The 25,235-nt window shown below is 43.8% G+C and overlaps 1 protein-coding gene across 1 annotated transcript in view; it reads left to right on the top strand.

Moving 5' to 3' along the window:
- LOC147882173 (uncharacterized) overlaps positions 1–24,974 on the top strand; it is a 76,599-nt gene extending 51,625 nt beyond the window's left edge. The window contains exons 23-26 of the mRNA XM_087401527.1: positions 23,436–23,582; positions 23,689–23,854; positions 24,294–24,503; positions 24,590–24,974. Coding sequence (XP_087257653.1) covers positions 23,436–23,582; positions 23,689–23,854; positions 24,294–24,337 — 357 coding nt within the window. The 3' untranslated portion in view covers positions 24,338–24,503; positions 24,590–24,974. The remainder of the gene's footprint in view (positions 1–23,435; positions 23,583–23,688; positions 23,855–24,293; positions 24,504–24,589) is intronic.
- Positions 24,975–25,235: the final 261 nt, after the last annotated feature.

Here is a 25,235-nt window from a genome sequence, read left to right as displayed (position 1 = left end):
AAGTCTATAGACAGGACTAAGATTTTCCTAAAAGCTATTAGGAAAAGAGCAACAATAGCAAGAAAGAGGAGAAGAGAAGGCAGGACATACAAAGACACATACAAGCCATGTTTGCTGATTTCTTGGAACAGGGACAGATTAAGCTCAAATTTTTTAGAGAAGAACTAAGAAATGAAGAACAAACAACAGCTCAACAGTTTTAGAAATACACAAGCGATTGGTGGGCAGGTAAAGGGGTCAGAGACAATGAGGAGATGTTCAGAGTAATAAGGAAGAAACATGCGCAAGAGAGTGTAGATCAGTTGATGGTTGATGGTAAAATAATCACAGACAAGGTAGAGATTAATCAAGTGGTCACAGGACATTATCACAGACTTTTTAGAGAACTCTGCAGAGGTAAGGTGTAAACTACTCGGTGCTTTCTATCAATTCAAACAACGGATTTTGCAGAGGCATTTGAATGAGATGATTGCGAGTTGCCAAACACATATACTTGAACTTAAGAGTTTGCAATTAAGCTGGAATTAAGACTTATACAGCTTAAACACAAAGTGACATCATTGGAGAATGCAATATGATTGAGGGGCCAAGACGGCCCCCCCCCCTTATCCAGGCTCACTTTATTCTTGAAAATGGAGATACAAGACCAAGGTGCAATGCACCTTCCAAACTGATGAACTCAGTGAAAACCTAGGACCTAGATACAAGACTCAAAAGCATATGTACAAGGTAGACAACAAAAAGGAGGACTCCAAGCTCAGGTTTCAGGTCTTGGCTTGCCCAATCCACAAGGAAGAAGCCTGCAACAATCACCACTTACATCCAACATTAGAGACAAACACTAGTTTCTAGAAAGATAGTAGAAACAACATGAAATAGTGCTGTAAATGAGATAAACTTGACAATACAGGCTCCCTTCGTGACTTGACCCTTTTGTAGATGAAGTCCTTGATGCCTCTGAAGCTACCTTGGGTGAGGGGAGTGTGGAAATGGGGCTGGAATGAGAACAGCTTAGAAAAACAGCCTGTAGGCTAGAGAGAGAAAGCTTTTATGGAGTGATAGCTGTAGAGAGAGAGTGCCAATGCTGATCCCAAGGGAGGAGATGTAAGAGAGGAGCTGCTGCTGTTCCAGAGGTGCACAGAAAGGCAGATTTCTGCAAGGGAAAATGGGCTGGAACAGTAGAGAGAGAAATTCTGCAGAAGAGAGAGAAAGACTGCAGCAGGAGAGAGAAAGGGGCTGTGGCTGCTCCAGGCTAGGTGAAGGAGAGAGGATGCTGCTGCTGTTCCAGAAGAGCTGAGAGGGGGCAGATTTCTGGAGAGGAGAGGCTGGAACTGTAGAGAGAGAATGTGCTGTTGTAGAGAGAGAAAGTGCTGCTGAGGTGAGAGAATGGCCTGGGGAGAAGCTGGCTGCACCCAAGGAGCTGGAGAGGTTCTGCTGCATCATCCAAAAGGAGGGAGAAGAAAAGTGACGAAATTTTCATGTGAGGAATGAAGGGGAGAGGCCTTCTTTTATAGGCTCAGCCCCCCCCCTAGACCTAGAGTGGAAGGTGGACACTTGTCCCAGATTTTTGGTGGGCTGCAGTCCCAAAGAGGACAGCCCACCACTTGCCCTAAATCTACCAGATTTGGGGCCAAACACTTGGCCTGCATGCCTGCCACTTGCCATGCATGCTGCCACATGTGTGGGACAGGTGGACTGACCTGCCAGCTCAGATTCCATGTGGCAGTCTGCCACGTGTCAGCTGCCACGTCACTCCCAAAAACCCTAAAATTTCAAAGTTGTCAGAATTTAATTCTGATCGCACCCACGGGTTCCTAACAGCTTAGACTATCTATTGACGTACTCTAAGGTCATAACTGAGCCATACTGAGCTCATTTGTTTGTCGTCTTATCTTGTATCTCCATTACTCTTGGCATGCTGCCAGGCCCACACCCAAAGCTCAGGGAACATTCTCTTGAATGGTTCCTAGGTCGGTATGCAATTTGTGCATTTGATTGGTCCCATGTTTGGGTACTCAGGTGGGGTGTGGTTTCTAGATGTCCCTCTCAAAGAGAGGCCATCATTCTTGTGGGTCACTAATGCCCATAACCCCAAGCAAGGGGGTCCACCCTCAAATGCTAGACCTAGTCCCCATTGTCCGTAACTGAACAGAAGGAAAACATTTCATTTCTTAATAAGCATACTATTGAAAAACAAAAAGAAATAGTACCAAGCAAGTGGATACATGTTGAAGCAGGATGACATTCCCTCCGTCTTTCATTCGGTTGTCCGCAACTGAAATGCTTCCTCATAAGCATCCAGGATTTCAGGACACTCCTGAAATGTAGCTCTGTCCACCCATTGGGCATCGGTGGATGGGAGCCCTCTGAACTTCAAAAGGTACATTTTGCGAGTGGTGCCTCGACGTCCCGTAGTGAAGTTATGCAAAATAATTTGCTCTGGGATCAACAAGATCTCAGTGTCCTCTACTTCAGGTGCATCGTCCAGTGTGGGCTCTTGAGGTGGTTCCCCAATGAAGGGTTTCACCAAGCTTACGTGGAAGACATTGTGGATCTTCCAATGCTCTGGAAGTCTCAATCGGACTGAGACATCATTTATTACCTGCAACACCTGAAAAGGACCATAATATCGAAAGGATAGCTTGAAGTAGATGCGCTTCTTGCCCACTTTGGTTTTTAACCGGGCTTTCTCAAATTTCAATAAGACCCATTGGCCTTCTTTCACTGCAAACGCCCTCCATCTTTTATTTGCAGCTGCTCTTTGTTTCTCCTGTGCCTTTTGAATGGTTGCTCGAACCGTGGCATAAGCAGAGTCATAATCCTCCACGAATTGATCAGCGGCAAAGATTTTCTCTTTTGTTTGCATGAGTGGAGTTGGTAAAGATCTACCATATACAATTTCGAAAGGAGCTTTTCCAGTGGAGGAATGAATTGTGTTGTTATAAGCAAACTCCACAAGAGGAAGGAATTTCTCCCAAAAGGTTTGCTGGTCATGCACATAAAATTTCAGCAAATCCAAGAGTGTACTGTTCGTAACTTCAGTTTGGCCATCCGTTTGAGGATGAAAAGCTGAGGAGAAACTTAGAAGAGTTCCAAGGTTCTCAAACAAAGCCTGCCAGAAGTTACTAGTGAACTTTGAGTCTCTATCTGATACTATAGACTTGGGCATGCCGTGGTGTCTAAAGATGTGTCTAATAAATAAATGGGCAGCTTCAGGTGCCTTGAGATTCTTTCTGCAAGGAATGAAGTGGGCTTGCTTGCTGAATCGATCTACTATCACCCTGAATTAAATTCTGACAACTTTGAAATTTTAGGGTTTTTGGGAGTGACGTGGCAGCTGACACGTGGCAGACTGCCACATGGAATCTGAGCTGGCAGGTCAGTCCACCTGTCCCACACATGTGGCAGCATGCATGGCAAGTGGCAGGGCATGCAGGCCAAGTGTTTGGCCCCAAATCTGGTAGATTTAGGGCAAGTGGTGGGCTGTCCTCTTTGGGACTGCAGCCCACCAAAAATCTGGGACAAGTGTCCACCTTCCACTCTAGGTCTAGGGGGGGGGCTGAGCCTATAAAAGAAGGCCTCTCCCCTTCATTCCTCACATGAAAATTTCGTCACTTTTCTTCTCCCTCCTTTTGGATGATGCAGCAGAACCTCTCCAGCTCCTTGGGTGCAGCCAGCTTCTCCCCAGGCCATTCTCTCACCTCAGCAGCACTTTCTCTCTCTACAACAGCACATTCTCTCTCTACAGTTCCAGCCTCTCCTCTCCAGAAATCTGCCCCCTCTCAGCTCTTCTGGAACAGCAGCAGCATCCTCTCTCCTTCACCTAGCCTGGAGCAGCCACAGCCCCTTTCTCTCTCCTGCTGCAGTCTTTCTCTCTCTTCTGCAAAATTTCTCTCTCTACTGTTCCAGCCCATTTTCCCTTGTAGAAATCTGCCTTTCTGTGCACCTCTGGAACAGCAGCAGCTCCTCTCTTACATCTCCTCCCTTGGGATCAGCATTGGCACTCTCTCTCTACAGCTATCACTCCATAAAAGCTTTCTCTCTCTAGCCTACAGGCTGTTTTTCTAAGCTGTTCTCATTCCAGCCCCATTTCCACACTCCCCTCACCCAAGGTAGCTTCAGAGGCATCAAGGACTTCATCTACAAAAGGGTCAAGTCACGAAGGGAGCCTGTATTGTCAAGTTTATCTCATTTACAGCACTATTTCATGTTGTTTCTACTATCTTTCTAGAAACTAGTGTTTGTCTCTAATGTTGGATGTAAGTGGTGATTGTTGCAGGCTTCTTCCTTGTGGATTGGGCAAGCCAAGACCTGAAACCTGAGCTTGGAGTCCTCCTTTTTGTTGTCTACCTTGTACATATGCTTTTGAGTCTTGTATCTAGGTCCTAGGTTTTCACTGAGTTCATCAGTTTGGAAGGTGCATTGCACCTTGGTCTTGTATCTCCATTTTCAAGAATAAAGTGAGCCTGGATAAGGGGGGGGCCCCGTCTTGGCCCCTCAATCATATTGCATTCTCCAATGATGTCACTTTGTGTTTAAGCTGTATAAGTCTTAATTCCAGCTTAATTGCAAACTCTTAAGTTCAAGTATATGTGTTTGGCAACTCGCAATCATCTCATTCAAATGCCTCTGCAAAATCCGTTGTTTGAATTGATAGAAAGCACCGAGTAGTTTACATAAGGTCTATTAAAAATATTCGGACAAGGGAGAGATGTAGCCAGCATCATCTTAGGGTGGCCCTTAGCTTTGATGCTTTACACCTTGAGAGAGTTTTCGCCCTGGATGAACTTAAGGGAGTTGTGGATAGCATGGCCAAGGGTAAAATCCTGGGGATGATAGTGATAGAATTTACCATTGCTTCTGGGACACTGTAGGACCTTTTCTACTATTACTATGGAAAGAATCTCTTGAGAGAGAAGCAATTCCTGCCAAGATTAACACAGAAATTATAAAACTGATACCCAAAGGAGGGAACAAAGATGATTTCAGAAACTAGGGATCCTTAACAATGCTTAACACATGTTACAAGATTTTTGCTAAAGCATCAGCCTTGAGGCTAAAAACTGAATTGCAATGCTGGATAAGAGAGGAAGAGATAAGAGGCAGACTGTCACCACAATGTAAATATCCCAAGTCAAAGTACAACTGAACATTTATTTGATCATAATTAAAGAGTTTCTCATCTAGGTTAATTATGGTCAAAAGAGTTCTTCTATTGGTCAAAGAATTGACTACGGTCAAAGATACTTGACTTCGGTCAAGTAATCCTGACTTCAATAAGGAAGACTTGATTTATACCAAGAGGGTTAACTGCGTTTAACCAAGATGTGCCAACTTCGGTTGGAGAGACTTGATTATAATTAAGGCGCCTCGACCGTTGGTCAAAGCCCCTTAATCATGATCAAGAGGGTTGACCTCGGTCAACCAGAGAAATGTTTTATATTGTGCACACATGTATTCAGTGGGGACGCCCACCATGACTAGGATTTGTCCACAGATTATTATTTGCATGCAACAGCACTAACAATTAACGGGTGCCATGGTGGGCGCTTTAATTAATTATTGCAGGTAACTAAGAAGGGTTGATTTCCCAAGTGCTAAGGAGCTTAGCAAGCGACTAGAAGATGTTTGTGTGACCAAGGAACATCGAAGACCCTAGAGATTACCCTCTGTGACATGTACTAAATTTTAGTCAGTTATTTTGACTCTTGGCATGTTGCCAAAGTATTGAGCCATGAGCTCTTTGTAAAAAGGGATTCACGTTTGGAATTTGGAGCACAACTCTACGCTGAAGTTTTGTATTCAGATTCTCCTTCATGAATAAGGACCTTGGGGGGGTCCAGCCCAACATGTTGTCCAAGGCCCTAATGTTTTTGCAGAGAGAGGAAGAGAGAGAGGGAGAGAGAGAGCTGTTTAGAGAGATGTTTTGCTAAGGGTTACAATTGGTATCAGAGCCAAGGTTCATGGCCTCCTTAGGCTGTGACGATCCAATAGCAAGGCGTGAATTAAGGCAAAGCGTACGGTGACCCGAGGCAAGATACGCTGGTGATGGCGTGGGCACAAGGGGTGCGGGCTATCTGGTAGGCCTGGGACCTCATGACCATGACGGCATAAGGACGCCTCTGACGGAGAGTCAAAGCAAATGGAAGCGATCAAATTGCCAACGAGCAAAGTAGCTGCCTGGGTATCGCGTGAACGCTCGAGGTGATCTTTGGCTTCCTATGTCAATTTGCATACCCTGGTGAAGGCGATAGCGCTCGAGGAGGCTACGCTATGGCGATAAAATTACCTATAGAAAGATAACTTTCCGCCTCATGTGAGCACCGGTGGAACTATTTAGCACCTACAGAAGTCCACGCAGAGTGAGCGCTTTTGGAGAGAACAACCTGACGTGGTCTTACGGCAAAGTCTTCACGCAAGTGTGGGCGGGAAACGGCTAGACATTGACGAAAGGTTCTCTCCGACGGGATTCAGAAGGCGTCACGTGAATCTCCGGCGGGTGTCACGGCGTCATTTAATTCTTCCAGAGAGCTTGCAGGGTTGCTACGTTGGCGTTGGCATTGGTGTTGACGTGGCACCCAGCCAGGTAGTAGAGATGATGTGGTAGATGAGCAGCAGGCACGTGACGTGGAAGTACATGTGGCAGCCAGCTCACATACTGACGTGGCATTGACACGTGACTGACGTGGCGACCATACTGCACATGTTGACATGGCAGACAGTTCAGGTGGACAAATTTGCTGATGTGGCAGACCATGGGTTAATCTAACTTAACCTGGGTTAGTGGACTGGTTAGAGGTCTAGTTAACTTGACCCAACTAGACTAGTCTGGTCACTGTAACCAGACTGTGCCTAGTTCAGTTCAGTCAGTGGTCTAGTTACAGAACAACTAGACTGTTCTTCTAACCAGACCAGGAGAACAGTACTAGTCTAGACAGAGCTAGGCAGAGCTCTTGATGCTGATCAAATGTTCCATGGGGATCCAGTGCAAGTCACTCCTTTGATTGGAAAGCTTCGTGTCCATGTACAGAGTTATATAGACCAGGAGGACTTCTTAATTTATCCTCTCAAGCAGCATGATGTTGTACTTGGTACACCATGGTTCCATCTAAAGGAAGTAGAGATAGAATATCCTGAGAGGGTGCTGAATTTTATCCATAGAGGGAAAAACCAGCGTTTAGTTGCCAGGAATAAAGGGGAAACTATTTCCTTTGTATCTGATGTTACATGTGGTAAAGCAATAAAGTCTCCAATTTTCGCGTACATGGTTTTTGTAAAAGAAAAAGAAAATGATATGCATTCTGAAATGAATGATGCAGACAATGATAAATTTCAGTTTCTTGTGAACTTTAAAGATTGTTTTTCAGATACTTTGCCAGGGGAGTTACCCCCAGAGAGACCAAAAGATCATCAGTTAGACTTCATGCCTAGTAGTGAGCCACCAAATACACCACCTTATGGAGTCAGTGCGACTCAGAGAGTGGAGAATGGCTCAGGTGCAGGACTTGCTGTCCAAAGGGTTGATTCAACCCAGCTCATCTCCTTTTTGCTCACGGGTACTTTTAGTACAAAAGAAAGATGGTTCTTTCCGAATGTGTATTGATTACCGTGCATTAAATAAGATGACCATCAAAAATAGATTTTCGATACCATGCATAGATGATGTGCTTGACCAACTCAGAGGGGCAACAGTTTTCAGCAGGATAGACTTGAAGAGTAATTATCATCAAGTCAGAATACAACCACAAGATGTGCATAAAACAGCTTTTTGCACTACATTTGGGTTGTATGAATACTTAGTGATATGCCTTTTCAGTCTCAATTGGCTTCGCCTGCTTGGCTTGACCACCAGGCTGTGAGACACTCTCTTTGCTAATCCACTTCTTCTTAAACCCAGTTTTCTTTGGGTACTCATACCGAGTCCCAACCTGCACAAACCCACTTGGTCTATTCCCTTTGGCATCTTCATAGTTCAAGGCTATGGCAATTGCTTCATCTAGCGTGTTTGCATACTTAGCCCAAACTTCCATCTTAATCCGATCATTTAGTCCAAAGATAAAATCTTTTACCTAGATTGACTGAGGTAGAGGTTCATAAACTTTCATTACACTTTCTCTAAACTTATCAGTGTATTCCGCCACTGATAAATTTCTCTGACGAAGGTTTCAATACTGATCCCAAGCTCGGGATGCTTCGTCAGGAGGTAAGAAGTGTTTTCTAAATTCTTTTTAAAACTCCTCCCAAGTAGTGGATGCCACTCCATCTTTATGTTGTTTTATCCACCACGTATCCGCTGCCTCATTAAACATATGGGTGGCCTCACGGATTTTCTTCAGATCATTCCTGATTTCACAAATGGCGAAAGCCTCGTCCCATTTGTGTAACCAGGTCTCTATGATATCAAAACTACGGTTAGACATTCGACTAGAATACTTTTCTGGCCTATAATTGGCAATATTAGGCACCTTAGCCCTCCTAGGCTCGACCGTATGAACACTGGTTTCAGGCTCCATTGGAGATTTACGTTTCTCTTCACGAGATGGTCTACTAGACATACTATGAACCATTTTCATGAGCTTGGATTGCCCTACATTTGCTTGTAACTGTTGCACTAAAATCTGGCAAGGCATCCTCCAATAATGCAATTCTACCAGATAGTGTATGGCCTGCTGGGCGCGACACCTGTGGGGTCGGCCGGACTCCCGACTCTACGGGATCCACCCTAGAAGCTTCTTCTTCTACTTCCATTTAGGTCGATGGGGTTGTGTGTGTGTGTGTGTGTGTGTGTGTGTGTATTTTTTCACATACCTGAATTGTATCTACAATCGAAAGTCCAACTCCCAAAATTACAGCTAACCAGACATATATCAACTGCAACCCTATGCTAGGGAAACTCCTGGAATCTCAGAAACCTCAAATCCTTTCCAAATCCGTAAATCCAAAAGCATAATCTCGCTCCCAATCCAGCTCACACACCTTGAAACTTTAGAAATTTAACCACAAAATAAAACAAAGAAAAAAAGGAAATCAAAAGCCCCCTGGTATCTCCACATGATCAACACACACCAAGATTCTAGCACCTAGAGTTGATCGCAGATAGCAGGTCTACTCCAGGCCCTTACTTGGAACCACTTGCAAGTTGCAGGCTTGCCCCAGGTACATATGGGACAGCTACAGCTGACCTAGCTGATCACAAAGAACCCTCAGCGCACTCCAGGATAGTACAAGCTTGATGCGAACCTACCCCAGGGGTCCCCAAGGACAGTTGAATTCGAATCAAGAGCAATTGTCATTTCAAGGTCAATCCACACTAGTGGCCACTTATCCATCGCAATTTTCTGAGCTGTATTAATTTCGACCTTCTTTACACCTGCTGTTATTCCCAATGACAGCTCAGTTTTCACATGTAAAGAGGCGACTTTCTCCTTTTTTCCCGTTGGTCAAAGAGTGCTCCTTTTGTTGTGCGTTTATCCCCAATTCCTGCTTTAAGCGCAAGTCAACATCGCTATTCTCCTTTTTCCATCCAGGAATCCATGTCACACATAAAACTTGGAAGTTTCCCCCAAGAATAGTTTACAGCAAATGCACGTAGCTCTGCGGGCTACCAAGCCCAATAGCCAAGCCCACGACTAGCAAAGCCATTTGTACTATTGTAACGCATGAACTTTGTAGAGCAATTGACCCACGATTCGAACGCTAACTAGCCTTGCGTTGACTCGCGAGACCTCCCCTCCCTTCCCTCTTAAGAGGTCCATCAGGCAAGGGTGTCCTCTATAATAACTCCTTTTTGCCATAGCTGTTGATGCACTAGGAAAAAGTAGATGGAGGGCAGATAAAGGGCATTCAGTCAGAGGGCACGATACAAATTATTTGCCAGCAATTAGCTGATGATTTTTCAGTAGGGAATACCTTGGAATGCTTAGAGACGTTGTGCATAGTGATAGAGTCAACGATCAATCTCAGTAAAACTGAGATTCATGGGATAAGCAAGTCGCCCCAAATTCTTCTTACCAAAAAAGGATGCAAACTAATAAAGGAAGGAGAAGTTTCATACTGCTAGGCTCTCTAAAAGATAGATGGGACTGGGTGATCAATGATGTGAAAAGCAAGATTGGCAGGGCCTTCAACCCTAATTGGCAAGGAGAATTTTTGTGCTCAACCTTTTCCTGGACATATCCATCATTTACATCGTTTCCTATTGGTTCCCATCAAAGAACGGCTTTAATGAAATAAACTCCCCCGTTCATACCTTTTACGGGGAGGCAAAGGAAGATGGCCAAGTTTCATTGGAAGTTTTGCATTATGCCAAAAAAGGTGGGGGGCCTAGGGACAATTAAGATAGAAAAATATGCAGCCATATTTATGGGTTAGTGGATTTTGAGGACTTTCCAAAAACCAAACAATATAGGAGATTTTCTAGTTAAAAGGAAATCTGTCAAAGGCTAAGCCTATCAGATGCAAGTATTGGAAACACATCCTTGAACTCTAAACCTTTTTTGGATCAGAGGCATGCTCTACCAAAGGGTTAGAACTGTGGAAAGGAATGTGGAAAGCTTGGGAAAACCCTATATATGTCGGAAGGGATTCTCAAGGAAAACAGGGACCTTCTGTTGCAGAGATTCTATCTGGTTTTTGGTGCTCTGGAAGGGTTTTCCTCTAGAAGAAGCATCACTCAAAGGAGCAGTCAGATTGAATAAAAAAGCTATTAGGATGTGTTGGGACCCATCTCTTTACGAATTGCGAGCTTTTTTTGCACGTTTGGGACACAGTTTGAACTCATGTTTGCTCGTTCCCATTCAGTCATGCTTACATTCTTTTGGGGTACAAGCCCAATAGATTTAGAGGGGATTGGACTAAGCATCAGGGTGCATGGTTATGGAATATGTGGCTACAAAGGAATGCTAGTCTCTTTAGAGATGAGTTAAGAGCAAGGAAAGATCTCTAGAAGCCCCAAAGTAGGCCCGTGAGTTGTAGAAACGCTTCAAAACGGCAAAATAGTCCTGAAAAACACCTTGTCCAGACCTCAAGAAATAGGCGCCCAGCCTAGGAATGATTGTTGCCTTCAAAAATGCCACAAAAAACAGGTTCAGCTGGTTTTTGTCGAAAATGGGTCCAAAATGAGGTCCCCCAGCTACTTCCCCAGCTTAGAAGTAGCTCCCCAAAATGCTCAAAAAGAGGCACCCAGCCTTGAACTTGCAGTAGGAGGCAGTGGCTGGTCCAAACCAGGTCAAATTCAGCAAAAAACCCTCCAAAACCTGGTCATCCGGGTTCAGAGCAGCACTAGAACTTCTCCAAAAGTGGCGCCCGAGCAAGAGAACCATGTAGAAGGCGGCTGCCAACAAAAACAAGCTGTTTTGGCCAAGTTCTTAGTGACAAAAGTGCATTTTTTTGCGACAGAATCGAAGCCAGAGGGCATAGGATGCGCGGGGTACGTACGTATGTACACACACACACACAACTAGAATATGGAATTCGCCCACACACAAAGCACCACTGTATAAATTGGAAAAAAGCACATCAAAGAAGATGATGACACCAAGTGGGTATCATCTTCCTTCCCCGGCTCGCAGTTCCTCATCTAGAGTATTTGAGATATTTCAATAATGCATACACAGACAAAAATAACATACCAAAATTATCCTTCCCTCCACGGAAGTAAGGGATGCTTTTTACATAGCCTCTTGGGACTTCATTTATCAAAAGATGGTTTATGTCCTCTCGTAAGAAAAAGTATTACTGGCCTAGGGCCACATGATATACACCATGCAACACCTCAGTTGGTACCCTCGCACCATCTCAAATCCTCATCATAAATTCCATCACTTGTATTCAAGACACATTCACATTTGTATCAATCAATTGAATGAATCACCAAATCAATCGATCCCAATGTAATTGTGCTCAACATACAATAATCAAATATTACACCAACAACACTAGCAACATCAGTATTACCATGGAATCACCCACAATACCAACTATCTAGCATGGGTTCATAAATTGTTTCTTTAATTCCACCCAGACTGGGCCAACGTCGATCTTGCCTTGTTGTAGAAAATCAAGAAACAAAAACTCTAAATAAGTTTGTTTCTTATGGTCCACAACCGTGGCTTTTGTTGCCATTCTTCTTTCTCAAACAAGAAGACATCGTAACCTTTCCTCGGCAATCTTAAATTTGTGACCAAACCCTTTCTAATGTAAATATTCCTCACCCTTGACTCTAGAGTTGCAACTCGAGGCCTTGGACCAACTAGAAATCCAATAAGTGCATGCATTCTAAGCCATGCTATTAAATCTGCATGTAGGCCATCGTTCAGAAAGACTGTAACGTTACATATTTGAGATGGACCTAACGTTTCTTGAAAAGACATGCTTAGGAAGCTTCTTTGGCCAACCCCCCCTGCTTCTCGAATTTTTCCTTCTTCTCCTTGACTATCAAGGGGGAGGTTTCCCTTCTTACCATTCTTCTTTTGCACGCAAAGAACGTGACCTATATCCTATCCGGTCCGCGAAGGTTTTTGCGCCTAAACCCAAGGGGACCCTTGAGGCGACATGCATGAGAATTGCTCCTCGCTTTTCAGATGCAATGACTCAATTGATGGGCTCAGAAGCATTTGGATACTTCAAATCTCCTTTTGCTCCAAGGAGAAAGAAAGAAACAAAGAAAGTTTATTAGTGTCTTCGGAAGACCGATGGGTCTATGAGACTATGAAAAACCTGGAAGGGATCTTTCGACGCTGAATGATCTGATGGCGTGGATATGGCATGATGCAGGCGCACGCAGAAAGGTCTCTGGAAGGCGCGGCGCCGGCCAGCCAACCAAGGTCTAAACCTTAGGTTGTCGTGGATTTTGCTGAAGTGGCACAAGCGTACACGTGGCAGAACAGACAGGTTTACACATTGCAACACGTGTGAAAGCTGACGTGGCACACGTGTGGGTGACCTGGCAGTGACACGTGTGATCTGATATGGCAAGTGGCAGGGAATATGGTGAGTTGGCAACTTGCTGATGTGTCAGTTGAGGTGGCTGACTGTGATTAGGGTAACTCTAGGTCAAGTAAATTGCAGTTAGTTAACCATGGTTTGGTTAACATCGTCCAAGGTTTAGTTACCCTAACTATCTGGTTAGTGGAACTAGTTAAGTCAACCAGACTATGGACAGATTCTCTAGTCCCAGTTGACCTTCAAATAGACCAGACTGATTCAGTAGCGTACACGTGGCAGAACAGACAGGTTTACACATTGCAACACGTGTGAAAGCTGACGTGGCACACGTGTGGGTGACCTGGCAGTGACACGTGTGATCTGATATGGCAAGTGGCAGGGAATATGGTGAGTTGGCAGCTTGCTGATGTGTCAGTTGAGGTGGCTGACTGTGATTAGGGTAACTCTAGGTCAAGTAAATTGCAGTTAGTTAACCATGGTTTGGTTAACATCGTCCAAGGTTTAGTTACCCTAACTATCTGGTTAGTGGAACTAGTTAAGTCAACCAGACTATGGACAGATTCTCTAGTCCCAGTTGACCTTCAAACAGACCAGACTGATTCAGTTAACCAGATTCCAGTCTGGGTCAGTTACTTCAGAATCCAGTTAATCTGGTTAGAGGTCTAGTCACAGACTAACCAGACCAGAGCCAGCTAGTCTGGTTAGTGTAACCAGTCGGTTACTATCAAAAAAAAATTTGCAGAGAGAATTTCTGCCATCAGTTTCCGCCTATCTGTCAAACTTTTCCTGTCAGAAAAACAGCAGAAAAATCAGTAGAATCTCTGCTTTGTGCTGTGCACAGAGTATGGAAAACAAATGCATTCTGAGTGCTTTTTGCAGCAGCCAGGAAAGAGACAACACAGTTGTCGATGCTTTAGCAACTTTGTGGGTTTATGCTTTGAGTTGACAACCCGGCAGTAGCACGAGTTGTAAATGCAATACACCTCTTGTTGAGGTATTCCTCTCAGGAAAGAAAAGGCAGAGTGCATCAGTTGCATACATGGTGGTGTGAGAGAGTTGCAATTCTCATATTTTGGTTGCAATAATGGCTTCACAGCAGCATGCCCAATCATCCCATGAGGGAATGGCAAAGTCTGATCAGGTACAGCGGGCGGAGGCTATACAGATAAATAAAGAGAATACCTACAAAGAGCTGATTACTCAGTTGGGAGAGGCAACAAGCGACCCCTTGTTTCGTAGGATGGTACAACCTCTCTTTGAGGAAAAGCCAGAGAAGCTTTCCTTTGGAGCAAATCAGGAAGTGATGGGCAAAAAGAGATCTTTGAGTCCTACTCCTCTTTCCACAAATGATACATTGTGAAAGAGTAAGAAGTCTCGCCATAAGGACAACAAAAGAGGAAAAGAGCAGGTCTTCTTTCCAAGAAGAAAAAGGTGAAGCATCATCACAGTTCATCCAATTCATCGTCTTCTAGCTCTACCTCTTCATCCTCAACATCATCTTCTTCTTCTGGATCTTTAGAGCCAAAGCATAAGAAGAAGAAGAAGTCCAGCAAAAAGGCAGAGACTAAAGAATTCAAAGATGGTGGGAAGTCAGTGAGATTTGCCACTTACAATGGCCAGTATGGCCAAGCTGAAAAGGCAATGCAGTTCATAAGGCAGTTTGATGCTGCCTTTAGCCTGGAAAATTTTAGTGAGTCCTCGAAGCTTCGTATGGGTGGATTGCACTTGTCTGTACCTGCAAGGTGGATAGCTAAAACAGCTAATTATGTAGCCCCCAGGTTCAGGACTTCATGAAAGCTTTCTATAAACAGTTTATTCCCAAACAGTTTCGGGATCATGTCCTCCGTGGTTGGGAGAGTAAACATATGGAAGCACAAGATAAAGTTTCACCTTTCAAGAAAATCTCTGACAAGACTCAGCTCAGGAAGTACTGGGTAGGACTCACTCCAAAGATACAGACTCAGACGACCCAAGTGAACACCAAGGATATTAAAGAAATTTCAGATCTTATGCATTCAGCCAATGTGGCTAGTCTCGTGTACATGCAAGATCCTACTAGTGTGCCTTCACTACAGGCAGGGATACCGGGGATTAAAAGCCAATGGCCCCCAAGTTTGAAATAAGAGAGTTTCCCAAGTCTCAGAAGAGGGGATTTCAACCTCAGAAGAGGGGAAACCAGGTACCAAGGCCCTATAAGGAAACACCACAGTTTACCCCTTAACAAATTGAAATGTTCAAGAAAGATGGTAAATGCTTCAGATGCGGCAAAGAGGGGCATGTGGCTGCCTAGTGCCCAAAAAAGCCTTCAACTCCGAAGGGAAAAGAGGCAGAGAAGCCACAGGGACCGCACAAGCCAATGGCAAGAGGAATCCCTGATATACTGGGTCATGTTTCAAACCCAAAGACACAAGAATTGCAGAAGACTTCTTCATTTCTTCATTGAAACATCATGATGTAGTCTTGGGTATGCCTTGGTTCCACCACAAGGTAGTGAAGTTGACTCTTCCTGAAAGAGTGTTGGAGTTTATTTGTACATAGGGGCAAATTACATCGTGTGGTTGGTAGGGAGAGAGGGGAAACTATTCCCATTGTATCAAATAGTTCTGTTGGAAAAGAAATAAAGTCTGCAGTTTCAGCTTACATGGTTTTTGTAAAAGAGAGATGTGGAAATGCATGCTGAAATAAGTGAGGCAGATCTAAATTAATTTCAGTTTCTTGAAAATTTTAAAGATTGCTTTTCTGACGCTTTGCTAGGCGAGTTACCCCCTGAGAGACCAGAAGATCATGGCATAGAACTCATTCTTAGCAGTGAGCCACCCAATAGGCCCCCATACAGAGTTAGTGTAACACAGCGAGAGGAGATTATGGCTCAGGTGCCCCCATCTTGGTGCAGCCAACGTCCCTCTCTACAGTAGCACTTTTTCTCTCTACAGTTCAGGTTTCTCTCTCCCTGCAGATATCTTCCTCTCTCTTCACCTCTGGAGCAGCAGCAGGAGCACCTCTTCCTCTTTCCGCTGCTTCGGAGCAGCATCAGCACTCTCTCTCCCAACCATCTCCATTCTAAGGCTTTCTTTCTCCATCCTGCATCACTTTTTCAGAGTTTTTCTCTCTCCAGCCCCAAGATCTCACTCATCCTTCATAAAGTTCTGGGAACCTCATTTCCCCCACCCCCCCCCCCCCAAAAAAAAAGCCAAGTATGAACCATATGCTTTGTGATAAATATTTCATACGCGTATGGTTCAGCCAACCATGCACGTATGGACCTAGCTATGGTGGGATCTTTATTGGTTGCCCAACGTATCGCTTCCTCGATCTTCCCCAATTATTGACACTTGAGGGATATTGTGCTTCATCTCTTTGAACCTGTCCTACTACGCGAAATTTTCTTTTCAGGCTGAGAATGGATCTTTATGCTCGTTTCTAGATTACTTTTGGCAAACAGTTCCTGATATGCCTCTCGACCAGACTTTGCTCATTTCTTTTCCTGGTGTCATTTTTGGGCTCTATGGTCATTATATAATACCGGTAACATTCGACTGTACCGGCATTGCTTCATTGATGTCTTACATTTCTTTTGTTCATGCTGGCATCGATCTCTCTTGGAGACCTTCCTTTGGCCTAGTTGGAAGTGTTCTATCCGTTTTTCTAGTTTATGAGTAGTACTTGTTCCTTGGGACAGCTATTAATGTGCATTCTTATTAATGAGATGGTTTTTTACCCACACAAAATGTGTGTATATAATACCGGTAACATTCGACTGTACCGGCATTGCTTCATTGATGTCTTCCATTTCTTTTGTTCATGCTGGCATCGATCTCTCTTGGAGACCTTCCTTTGGCTTAGCTGGAAGTGTTCTATCCGTTTTTCTAGTTTATGAGTAGTACTTGTTCCTTGGGACAGCTATTAATGTGCATTCTTATTAATGAGATGGTTTTTTACCCACACAAAATGTGTGTGTGTGTGTGGTAGAGGAGCTCCATGGTGTCCACCGGCTGCTGCAGCCTCATCTAGGGGTCCCGTACTCCTACCTTGGGTCCGTCTGCAGCCCCCGGCTTTCCCCGCAGCATTTCTACCTCTACCTGCAGCCTTCGGTACCACCTCTACGGCCATCCATGCAGGCTGTATGGCCCTTCTGTACAGGCTTCTGGACCTCCTGCAGTCTCCATACAGGTTCGGACTTTGACCGGCTGTCTGCTAGTGTTTTTTGCTCTTGGTCGCCACTTTTGCTACCGGTTGCCTCTCTCTCCTCGTCCTCTCCCCTTTTGCACAAGTGCCTCTGTCAATTGCTCGCCTTTTTTGTCCTCTCCTTTCCCTTTCCTGTGCATAAGCTTTTGCTTTTGCTGTTCTTTTTTGTTCTTCTAATCCTTTTCACCTGTCAATGATCTCTTCTGCTCCCTCTTTTCCTATTTTCTCTACTTTTTCTCCTTTGCTGTAATTTGCCTTCAATTTTTCTGTTGTACATGGATTCAATGAAGATTTATTTGCACAAGAAGCAAAGGCAGGACTCGGGTCAGGATGATCCTGTGCATGCCTCTCGTGAGGCCCAATTGGTATTTGAAGTGATGCATGAGGGATTTGAAGATACTCGCAAGGAATGGAAAGATTCTGCTCCCACCGTTGGGATAATGGTGGAGGTTGATGATATTGTGGATCCGGTGCGTGAATATACCAAGCACGCAGTGATTATTTTCTTTCTTGGCCGTATGCCAATTGCAGCTGATGTGGGTAATTGGTTGACACACACTTTAGGTGGTTGTTTTGTACGCAAAGTGCATTATGCTGCCAGGGGCTTCTTTGAAGTTATTATGGTGGATGAACAGCATAATCAGATGCTCTTGGAACACTCTCCTCTTTTTTATGGACAGCAAATGGTTCATGTTCCCATGGTCGCCTACCAAGGATTATCAAGCTTTGATCAGACATCGCTGTCCGGTGTGGGTGGAAGTAGTGGACTTCCCTCAATGCCTTGCTTCTCTGTTGCCAAAGATTGCAGCTTCTTTGGATAAGGTGGTGTGTCCACCATAGTTTTTTCCATACGTTACTGTACGCATACGTCATACGAGTATGGAAGTATGATTAGAGTATGGTTCAGTCCCTGGGGCTGAAACATACGTGACCCTAAATTTACCCCCAAAAAATCAACAAAAATATAGATTGATCATTGTAATTTGTACATATTAAATTGACATAGAGGTATTAAACTTTCAGCTTGAAACTTGAAACTTGTATTAATTTTAAAGTCATCACTCATGAGTCGTGATTCATCATTTATGAAAGACTCCAGCCTGAGAGACCGTAGTCATCTGGATTCTAGATTTTGATACATAGTGTCAAATGATGGAATCATAGATCATAGATCAATCATCAATACTACACCAAAACATCATGTCATAGTAGCTAGTCCCTGCTATGCGTGATGGAGTTTATGGTTTTCAATCTTATGAATGACTATCGTGAGATTGAAATTGCACTATGTTGTGTTTTTAGAGGATGAGTTTGGGAATGTTCCTGGATTCATCTAGGTATATGCTTCTGTCGTATTAGTGGACATGCAAATTTCACCTTGTGAAGTTTTCGTCCAAGTTGCGGCCTGCTGGTATTGCGATAATTCTTTCTATCTTAAATGGTGCATTGCCCTATCAGCTAGATTTAGATTTAGATGCTCGTTTGGGAGAGACTAAAATGAAAACGTTTAGACTTCACAAGCAGTTGCAGCTTGAATGAAGAGATTTGGACTACTTTTTGATTAGCCTTCTCCTTGAGTGCTAGCCTTGGTCATGGCTGAATTTGCCCTTCACCTCCGGAGTGCCGATAGAAACTCGGTACGAAGACTTTGTATAAATGGATGCCCAAGTATGTGTGGGTGTGTGGATTTGTATGTGTGAGAGCATACTTTTATACTATGGTCTACCCCCACTGTTGGGCGCTGATGACGTCAGTGGGGATGTCATAGTAGCTAGTCCCTGCTATGCGTGATGGAGTTTATGGTTTTCAATCTTATGAGTGACTATCGTGAGATTGAAATGGCAAAACATCATAAAGAAAAGGCTGCCACAGCCCGGAAATAAAGCCTGAAATGCATGACAATTCACAACCAATGAGGCTCAAGCCTCAAGCTGCATCATCATCCTCATCCTCTTGCTCATCCTCATCCTTATTATCATCTGCATCAATGCCCGCACCCTCCTCCTCCTCCTCCTCGTCCTCCTCATCACAATAATCCTCATCTGCCTCGCCATGGGACTCCAAAAGACTAGAGCTGCTTGAAGTTGCAGCAACATCCATCCTTCCTGTAAGTGTAACAATAGGGGCTGCAATCTCTTCTCCCTCTATATCTGCTTGCAAAGCGAGCAGCCTATCGTCATCCTTCTCCTTGTTGATCATTTCCAGAGTCACTTCTATCTTCTCAATCCCCTTTCCTTGATTTTGGAGATGAGACGCAAATTAGTATGGATGTATACTAATTTCTCGGTATTCTTTGGAAGCAGCCTATTCCTTCTTTTAGTACGGATAAGAAAGAATGTGCTCCAATTCCTCTCACAAGGAGAAGCACATGTACTTTGTGAGAGCACTCGAAGGGCTAACCGCTGCAAATTTGTATGTGAGCCTCAAATGTCTCCCACCATTTCACCCCTTGGTGCATTCTCTTCTCATCCTTTGCAATCACACGAGCAAATGTGTCTGACATGGATTTATAAATATCCAACTCATCACATAAGGTGCCCTGGTTGTCAACATCATACTTGGTGTACCGCTCGATGACATCCATCCACCCATCGTGCACCTCCTTGTCACCATCTAGAATTTTTCCTCTCCAAATAGGATGGAGAACAAAAACAGCCGCATGCAATGGAGAATGCATCATATCCCACCTTGACAGATGGTATTTGTTGCATGCTCAGCAGTATGCTAGTTTCACATGTGCACTATGGGTTGATCATTCCCTCTTGCTATCTAATCACTTTCCAGTATGCATGACATTATCTATAGCACATTTGACAGATGATATGCCTTTTTTTGGTCGTCGCCTACTCCATGTTAATAGTGCTTATTTGCTTCATCAACAATTTCAGAACATGGTGAGAGTGGCTGTCCGTCCCCTCCTCTTACATGCTCAGGAGGACATGGATTTTGCTTGGATCAGTCTTGCCCATCGTTTGCAGGCTGTTATTCAAGATTATGGACGGAGTTACATGGGAAACCTCAGGCTTAAGCTGAAATGGGCTCAATCTCACAAGCAACAAATGGATGTAATCAGCTCTTATAGGCAGCTCACCTCCTCTGAACAGGATTCTTGTGCTTATGCGGTTCATATCATCCATCAAAATGATCTTCGCAAATTCAAGAAGTGTCAAATCCGAGCTCGCATGTGTCAACACACAAGGCTCTAACATCAGCCAGCTTTGAGGAGGCAATCCCATCAAAAGTTGCTATCTTCTCGACCATCCGATCAGTGAGCTCATATACAAGTCCCATGGTAGCCCCTTCCCTATTAGCCAAGCGAAGGATCTTCAAAATAGGTGCACAAAGCTTCACAATGAGTCTTGCATCTTGCCAAAATGAAGCACCCAATATAATAGAAGACACTTGTTGTGCTTTCACAGTGCGTGACACCTTCTTCATGCAATACTCATCACTGACAACCATGCGGCGCAATCCATTGTATACCCTCTCATCCAACAAGTTTGCTAACATGATAAACATGTAATCAAACCGTGTTTGTGCTGGTTTCACCAATTCCTTCTTGCTGAATATTTATATACATTGCTAAAACAGTGTGTTTCTGGGTAACAAATGTCACAATCATGTGAGCATGTACCAACACTAGCTTCACCCATGCAAGCTTTCCAATGTCCTCAAACAAGAGGTCAAGGCAATGGCATGTGCATCTAGTATAGAAAATGTGAGGCCACTCTTCCTCCACCAATTCTCCTGGCCGCACACAGTTAGATGCATTGTCCATACACACCTACACCACGATTTCAGCCCCAACGTCAAGAATGGGATCTTTCAGTATCCCAAAGATGTACTCCCTTGACTTATACTTCCCACTTGTGTCCACAGACTTCAAGAAGGCTGAGCCAAATATGCATGAGACCATGATATTGATTATAGGCCGGCGCCGAGTGTCAGACCAGCCATCACAAGTTATGTTGCAACCATATTTTTTCCTCTTATCCCTGAACTGTAGCATCTCTTGATCTATACATACTGCTTCAATAGTTAGCTCCCTTGTGAGCAAAACATTGTGGGATGGAGGCTTGAACGTAGGCCCAACTTGGCCAATGGCACGAACCATCTCTAAAAAATAAGGGCTCCTCACCTTCCGATGAGGAAAATCCTCTGCAAAGAAAAAACGACGGAGAGCAATGTATGCATCCTTCCATGCATGTGACTCCCATGGCTTGGCCAAGGCTCCCTTTGACATCTTCTGTTTCTTTTGCTTTGGCTCATATGCACTGGCAGATGCATTTTTACTTACAGTATCACTCACCGAGGCATCCTCCAAATCAACCACATCTTCATCAAGCTGTTTTGTAGCCATTTTCAAAGCCGCCTTTGCCTACAATCTTCAACAAGTATCTTTCACATTTTCGGGAGGAGCGGTATACTTCTAAACCCCCAAGCCCAAGAAAATGTGCCCTTATACGGGTCGGTCCTCCATCCCACGAATGAGGGAAATATTTACATTTATAAGTGTATTGGCCCTTCCCCAAAGGCTTTAAGGCCTCTACAAATTCCCATTCTGGTCCTTTTTGTCTTCCCATTTGCAGATCTGCAAGCTGCAAATTTGCAAAAGAGGGCAAATAAGGTATTGGGCAAGTAGGCTGCCCTGTTATCTAGCATCAACTAAAGAGAGAGCACTTGCTGCAAAACAGGAAAAGAGAGGAGCCATAGCCATTACCTTGACATTTGGAGCAGGTAGAGCGTAGAGGCAGGCTACAGGCTGCAACTGTACAGTGACCACTGACCTCCAAAGCAGGTAGAGGCTGTACAATGACTTGAATGGGCTGGAGATTAAAAGTGAAGGACTGAGGGGAGTCGGGACTGCATGCTGAAGAAGAGGACAAAGGGCTGCCTATATAGGCTCTTGAGGCAGCAAGGTCGGTTTATAGGCGGGAGAGTCGGGTCACGAGTGTACGGCCATTGTCGAGACTCGGGAACCTTCACAAATGACGTACAGAATAGAAAATAAGACGTCAAATCAGGTTTACAAGGTACGGATCTTGATTTCCCTCCCTCCTAAAAAGTACGTACAGATGGCTATACGGAAGGCCGTACGTACTGACGTACGGAAAAACCATTCGTATGGTACCGATGCAACTATGGTGTCCACCAAGACCAAATGGCAACTCTAATAGTTTGTATTTTGTGGGATACAGATAATCCCACTCCAGAATCCTATGTTGTTACTGTCAACAATGTTGCTATGGGAAGTGCTTTCTATAAGCTTAAATGGGGATTATTTGCAGGTGCTTGCTTTGAATGCAAGAAGTTTGGACACATGGCTTTGCAATGTCCTCTGGTTTTACACAAAATGCATGCAGATGCTATGCCTGCTCAAATGCATTCTAAGGATTCTCTTGCCTCTTCTTTGGTTGAAAATAAATCAAGCAAGCCTGCTATCGCAACCTAAGATAAGGGAAAGGCTCAGATTGTTTTGAATGGAAATGCCTCCTCTTTGATGCCTTCTACTTCTCAATCGAAAGTAAAGGAAAAGACTTTGCAGGAAGCTTGGCAGAGTCCAAGAAAAATTGTGACAGCACGGAGACCTCTCCCTCCTTGTACATGGAATGGTTCATCTTCAAATGGTCATTATCCCCAAGAAAATTCAGGAATTGGAATTACATGGGCTGCTGTGACAGCAAGTCGCACCCTCTTCCCTGAAGAGGAAATTACGGGTCCTTTGTCTTCTCCACAGACACTAGTATCATCTCAGGGTTGGGGGCCGGATTCTGAGATTGAAATGCAGACTTGATACTTTTGGTTCTCAAGTGTACATATTCTGTAAATATGTTGTCACATATTCCGTCGTTCTTTGCAGCAATCGCTTTTCGATTGTCCACAAACTCACTACATAGATCATGATGTATATTTGTCCTACACAGAGATTTTCTCGTGATGTAATCTTTTGGCTTACCAGTTTTTCTAGGATAGCTATCTTATAGCTATCTTGTAATATAAAGCCTTCAAAGCTTTCACCCAAAAAAAAAAAAGTGTGTAGATAGATGGATGAATCCAAGAACATGACCATACTCATCCTTTGAAAACACAACACAGCACGCAGTTTCAATCTCATGACAATCACAAGGTCGAAAACTGTAATATCTCACACACGTAGCAAGGACTAGCTACTAAACATGGAGCATACTTAACCTATGGATCATGTGTACATTTGGCTATGTTTCCAAATGACAATTTGTAAAGAGGTCTATAGACAAATCGTTTTCTCTCAACATGAAAAAGTCACTGACAGTTTCATGCTGCAGGCCAAATTGAAATTGAACACCGTAGGACTAAAGAGCATTGTTGATCCACGGCTTGGTGAGGGATATCCAGAGCAGGTTTATCAAGATATAGTGAGGCTAGCCATTGATTGTGCATCTTTCAATTCAGAGGACCGGCCATCAATGAAGGTAATCTAAATATCCCTCCATAATCAACATACATTGTCTGTTGTTTAAAGTTTATTTGTATGGTCTCTGGTGTGCACTTTTTAAATTAGTCTCATTTTCTTCCCAGGCTGTTGTAACCATTCTGGATGCCTGTCGTTGGGCTGTCTCCCCACCTCTAGAACAGGTGGCAACTGACACACGTAAGTATCCTTATGGTGAATACATATCAGAAGAAGAATACTTTGCTATGGAGACCAGAAGAATACGGGGACACACTGATAGTGTTGAAGAAGGTAGCAGGCCAAGCGTGTCTCTTCTATCACCGCGCTAATGAATAAGAAAGAAAGAAAGAAAGTCTATTAACGTCCACGGGAGACCAAGAGGTCTATGGGACAACATGAAAGCCATCTAGTACATCAGCTTAGGGAGGGCGCAGGGCAGCTCCCAAGGAGTGCAAAAGCAGCTCCATTTATATAGAGAGTAGCCTAGATAAAACATACACACAGGGCAGGGCAGCTCCCAAGGAGTGCAAAAGCAGCTGAACCAAGGGATTGAGCTCCATGTTTGCTCACATGATAAGGCTTCAAAACTTCTAATATCTTCAATAAGCTGCTAAGCTGTAGAATCTGAAGAATGGTGCTGAAATATGTTTCTACGCTCATCGTATTCAACAATGAGCTAGGAAACATTTTGAATCTGAAGACCAACACAGCAATATTTTCTGCCTTACAGGATGTCAGCTCTCCAAAGATCATGCAACAATAGCATTGGCTTGAGCTGAAATATAAGTAATTTGAAAGTTCTAGCTCTCAAAAATGTATCTGTGGTTCAATCACCCAGCTAAGTGCTCTTTGGAGATGCTGGCGGAATCGTGAAGAGAGCACATGAGCAAACATTTGGAAAACTCGATGCAAACTAGGAGCAGAATTCAATTCTCATCAGGTTTGCTTGGAGACTGTAGACACAGTTTTTAATGTATAGGAGCCTGTTCCTTATTAGGAATTAATTATGGAAATCTATGCATGCAGATTCACAGATGTACACACTCGGCCTTGGCTATCTCTTTGACGGCGTCTGAATGAGTTCTTTGCTGTAATATTTTTTCTGAGGAATTCACTTGGTAGTTTACATATGGATCGTAGACAAGTTTTATTAGTTCAATTCAGCAGGTTCTTCTACAGCAACAAAGGGCAGATCACAAAGGCACAGTCGAATGCGGTGCCTGAAGGTAATATGCTCAATTTTTCTATGGAATCAGAAACAAATGCACATTAAAAATGGATGCGCAGAGCTCAAATAAACTCCTTGGAGAAGTTTTTTAAATATCTTTTGCAAATTGTATTTGTAAAATCTGTCTTTGCAGCTTGAAATTGTACAGTTATACACAGTCAATATGCCTTGGCTAGCTCAATGTCATTTGAGATTTTAATCACTGATTGTCTAGATGTTACTTAAGACCTATCAAAAGTTTTTGTTGTCTTAACATTATATGAATTCTGTAGGAATGTAATTAATGGAGTTTTAAACCTTTACCTGAACGCCAAAAGCCCTCCCTTCCCAATGCGTCTAAAGCCATGGCTGCGGCTGGACACATTTAAGGGATTGCCTGCTGCATGAATCCCAAAGGGAAAGGAGCGTCTTCCTCGGCTGATATTGCTCATGATGTGTGAGGAG

Source organism: Dipteris shenzhenensis, chromosome 30 (genome assembly GCF_047967505.1).
Source record: "Dipteris shenzhenensis isolate YYH24624 ecotype China chromosome 30, Dip_SZ_1.0, whole genome shotgun sequence".
Lineage (NCBI taxonomy): Eukaryota > Viridiplantae > Streptophyta > Polypodiopsida > Gleicheniales > Dipteridaceae > Dipteris > Dipteris shenzhenensis.
Note: the sequence above shows the minus strand (reverse complement) of the source record. Positions and strands in the feature narration are given on the sequence as shown.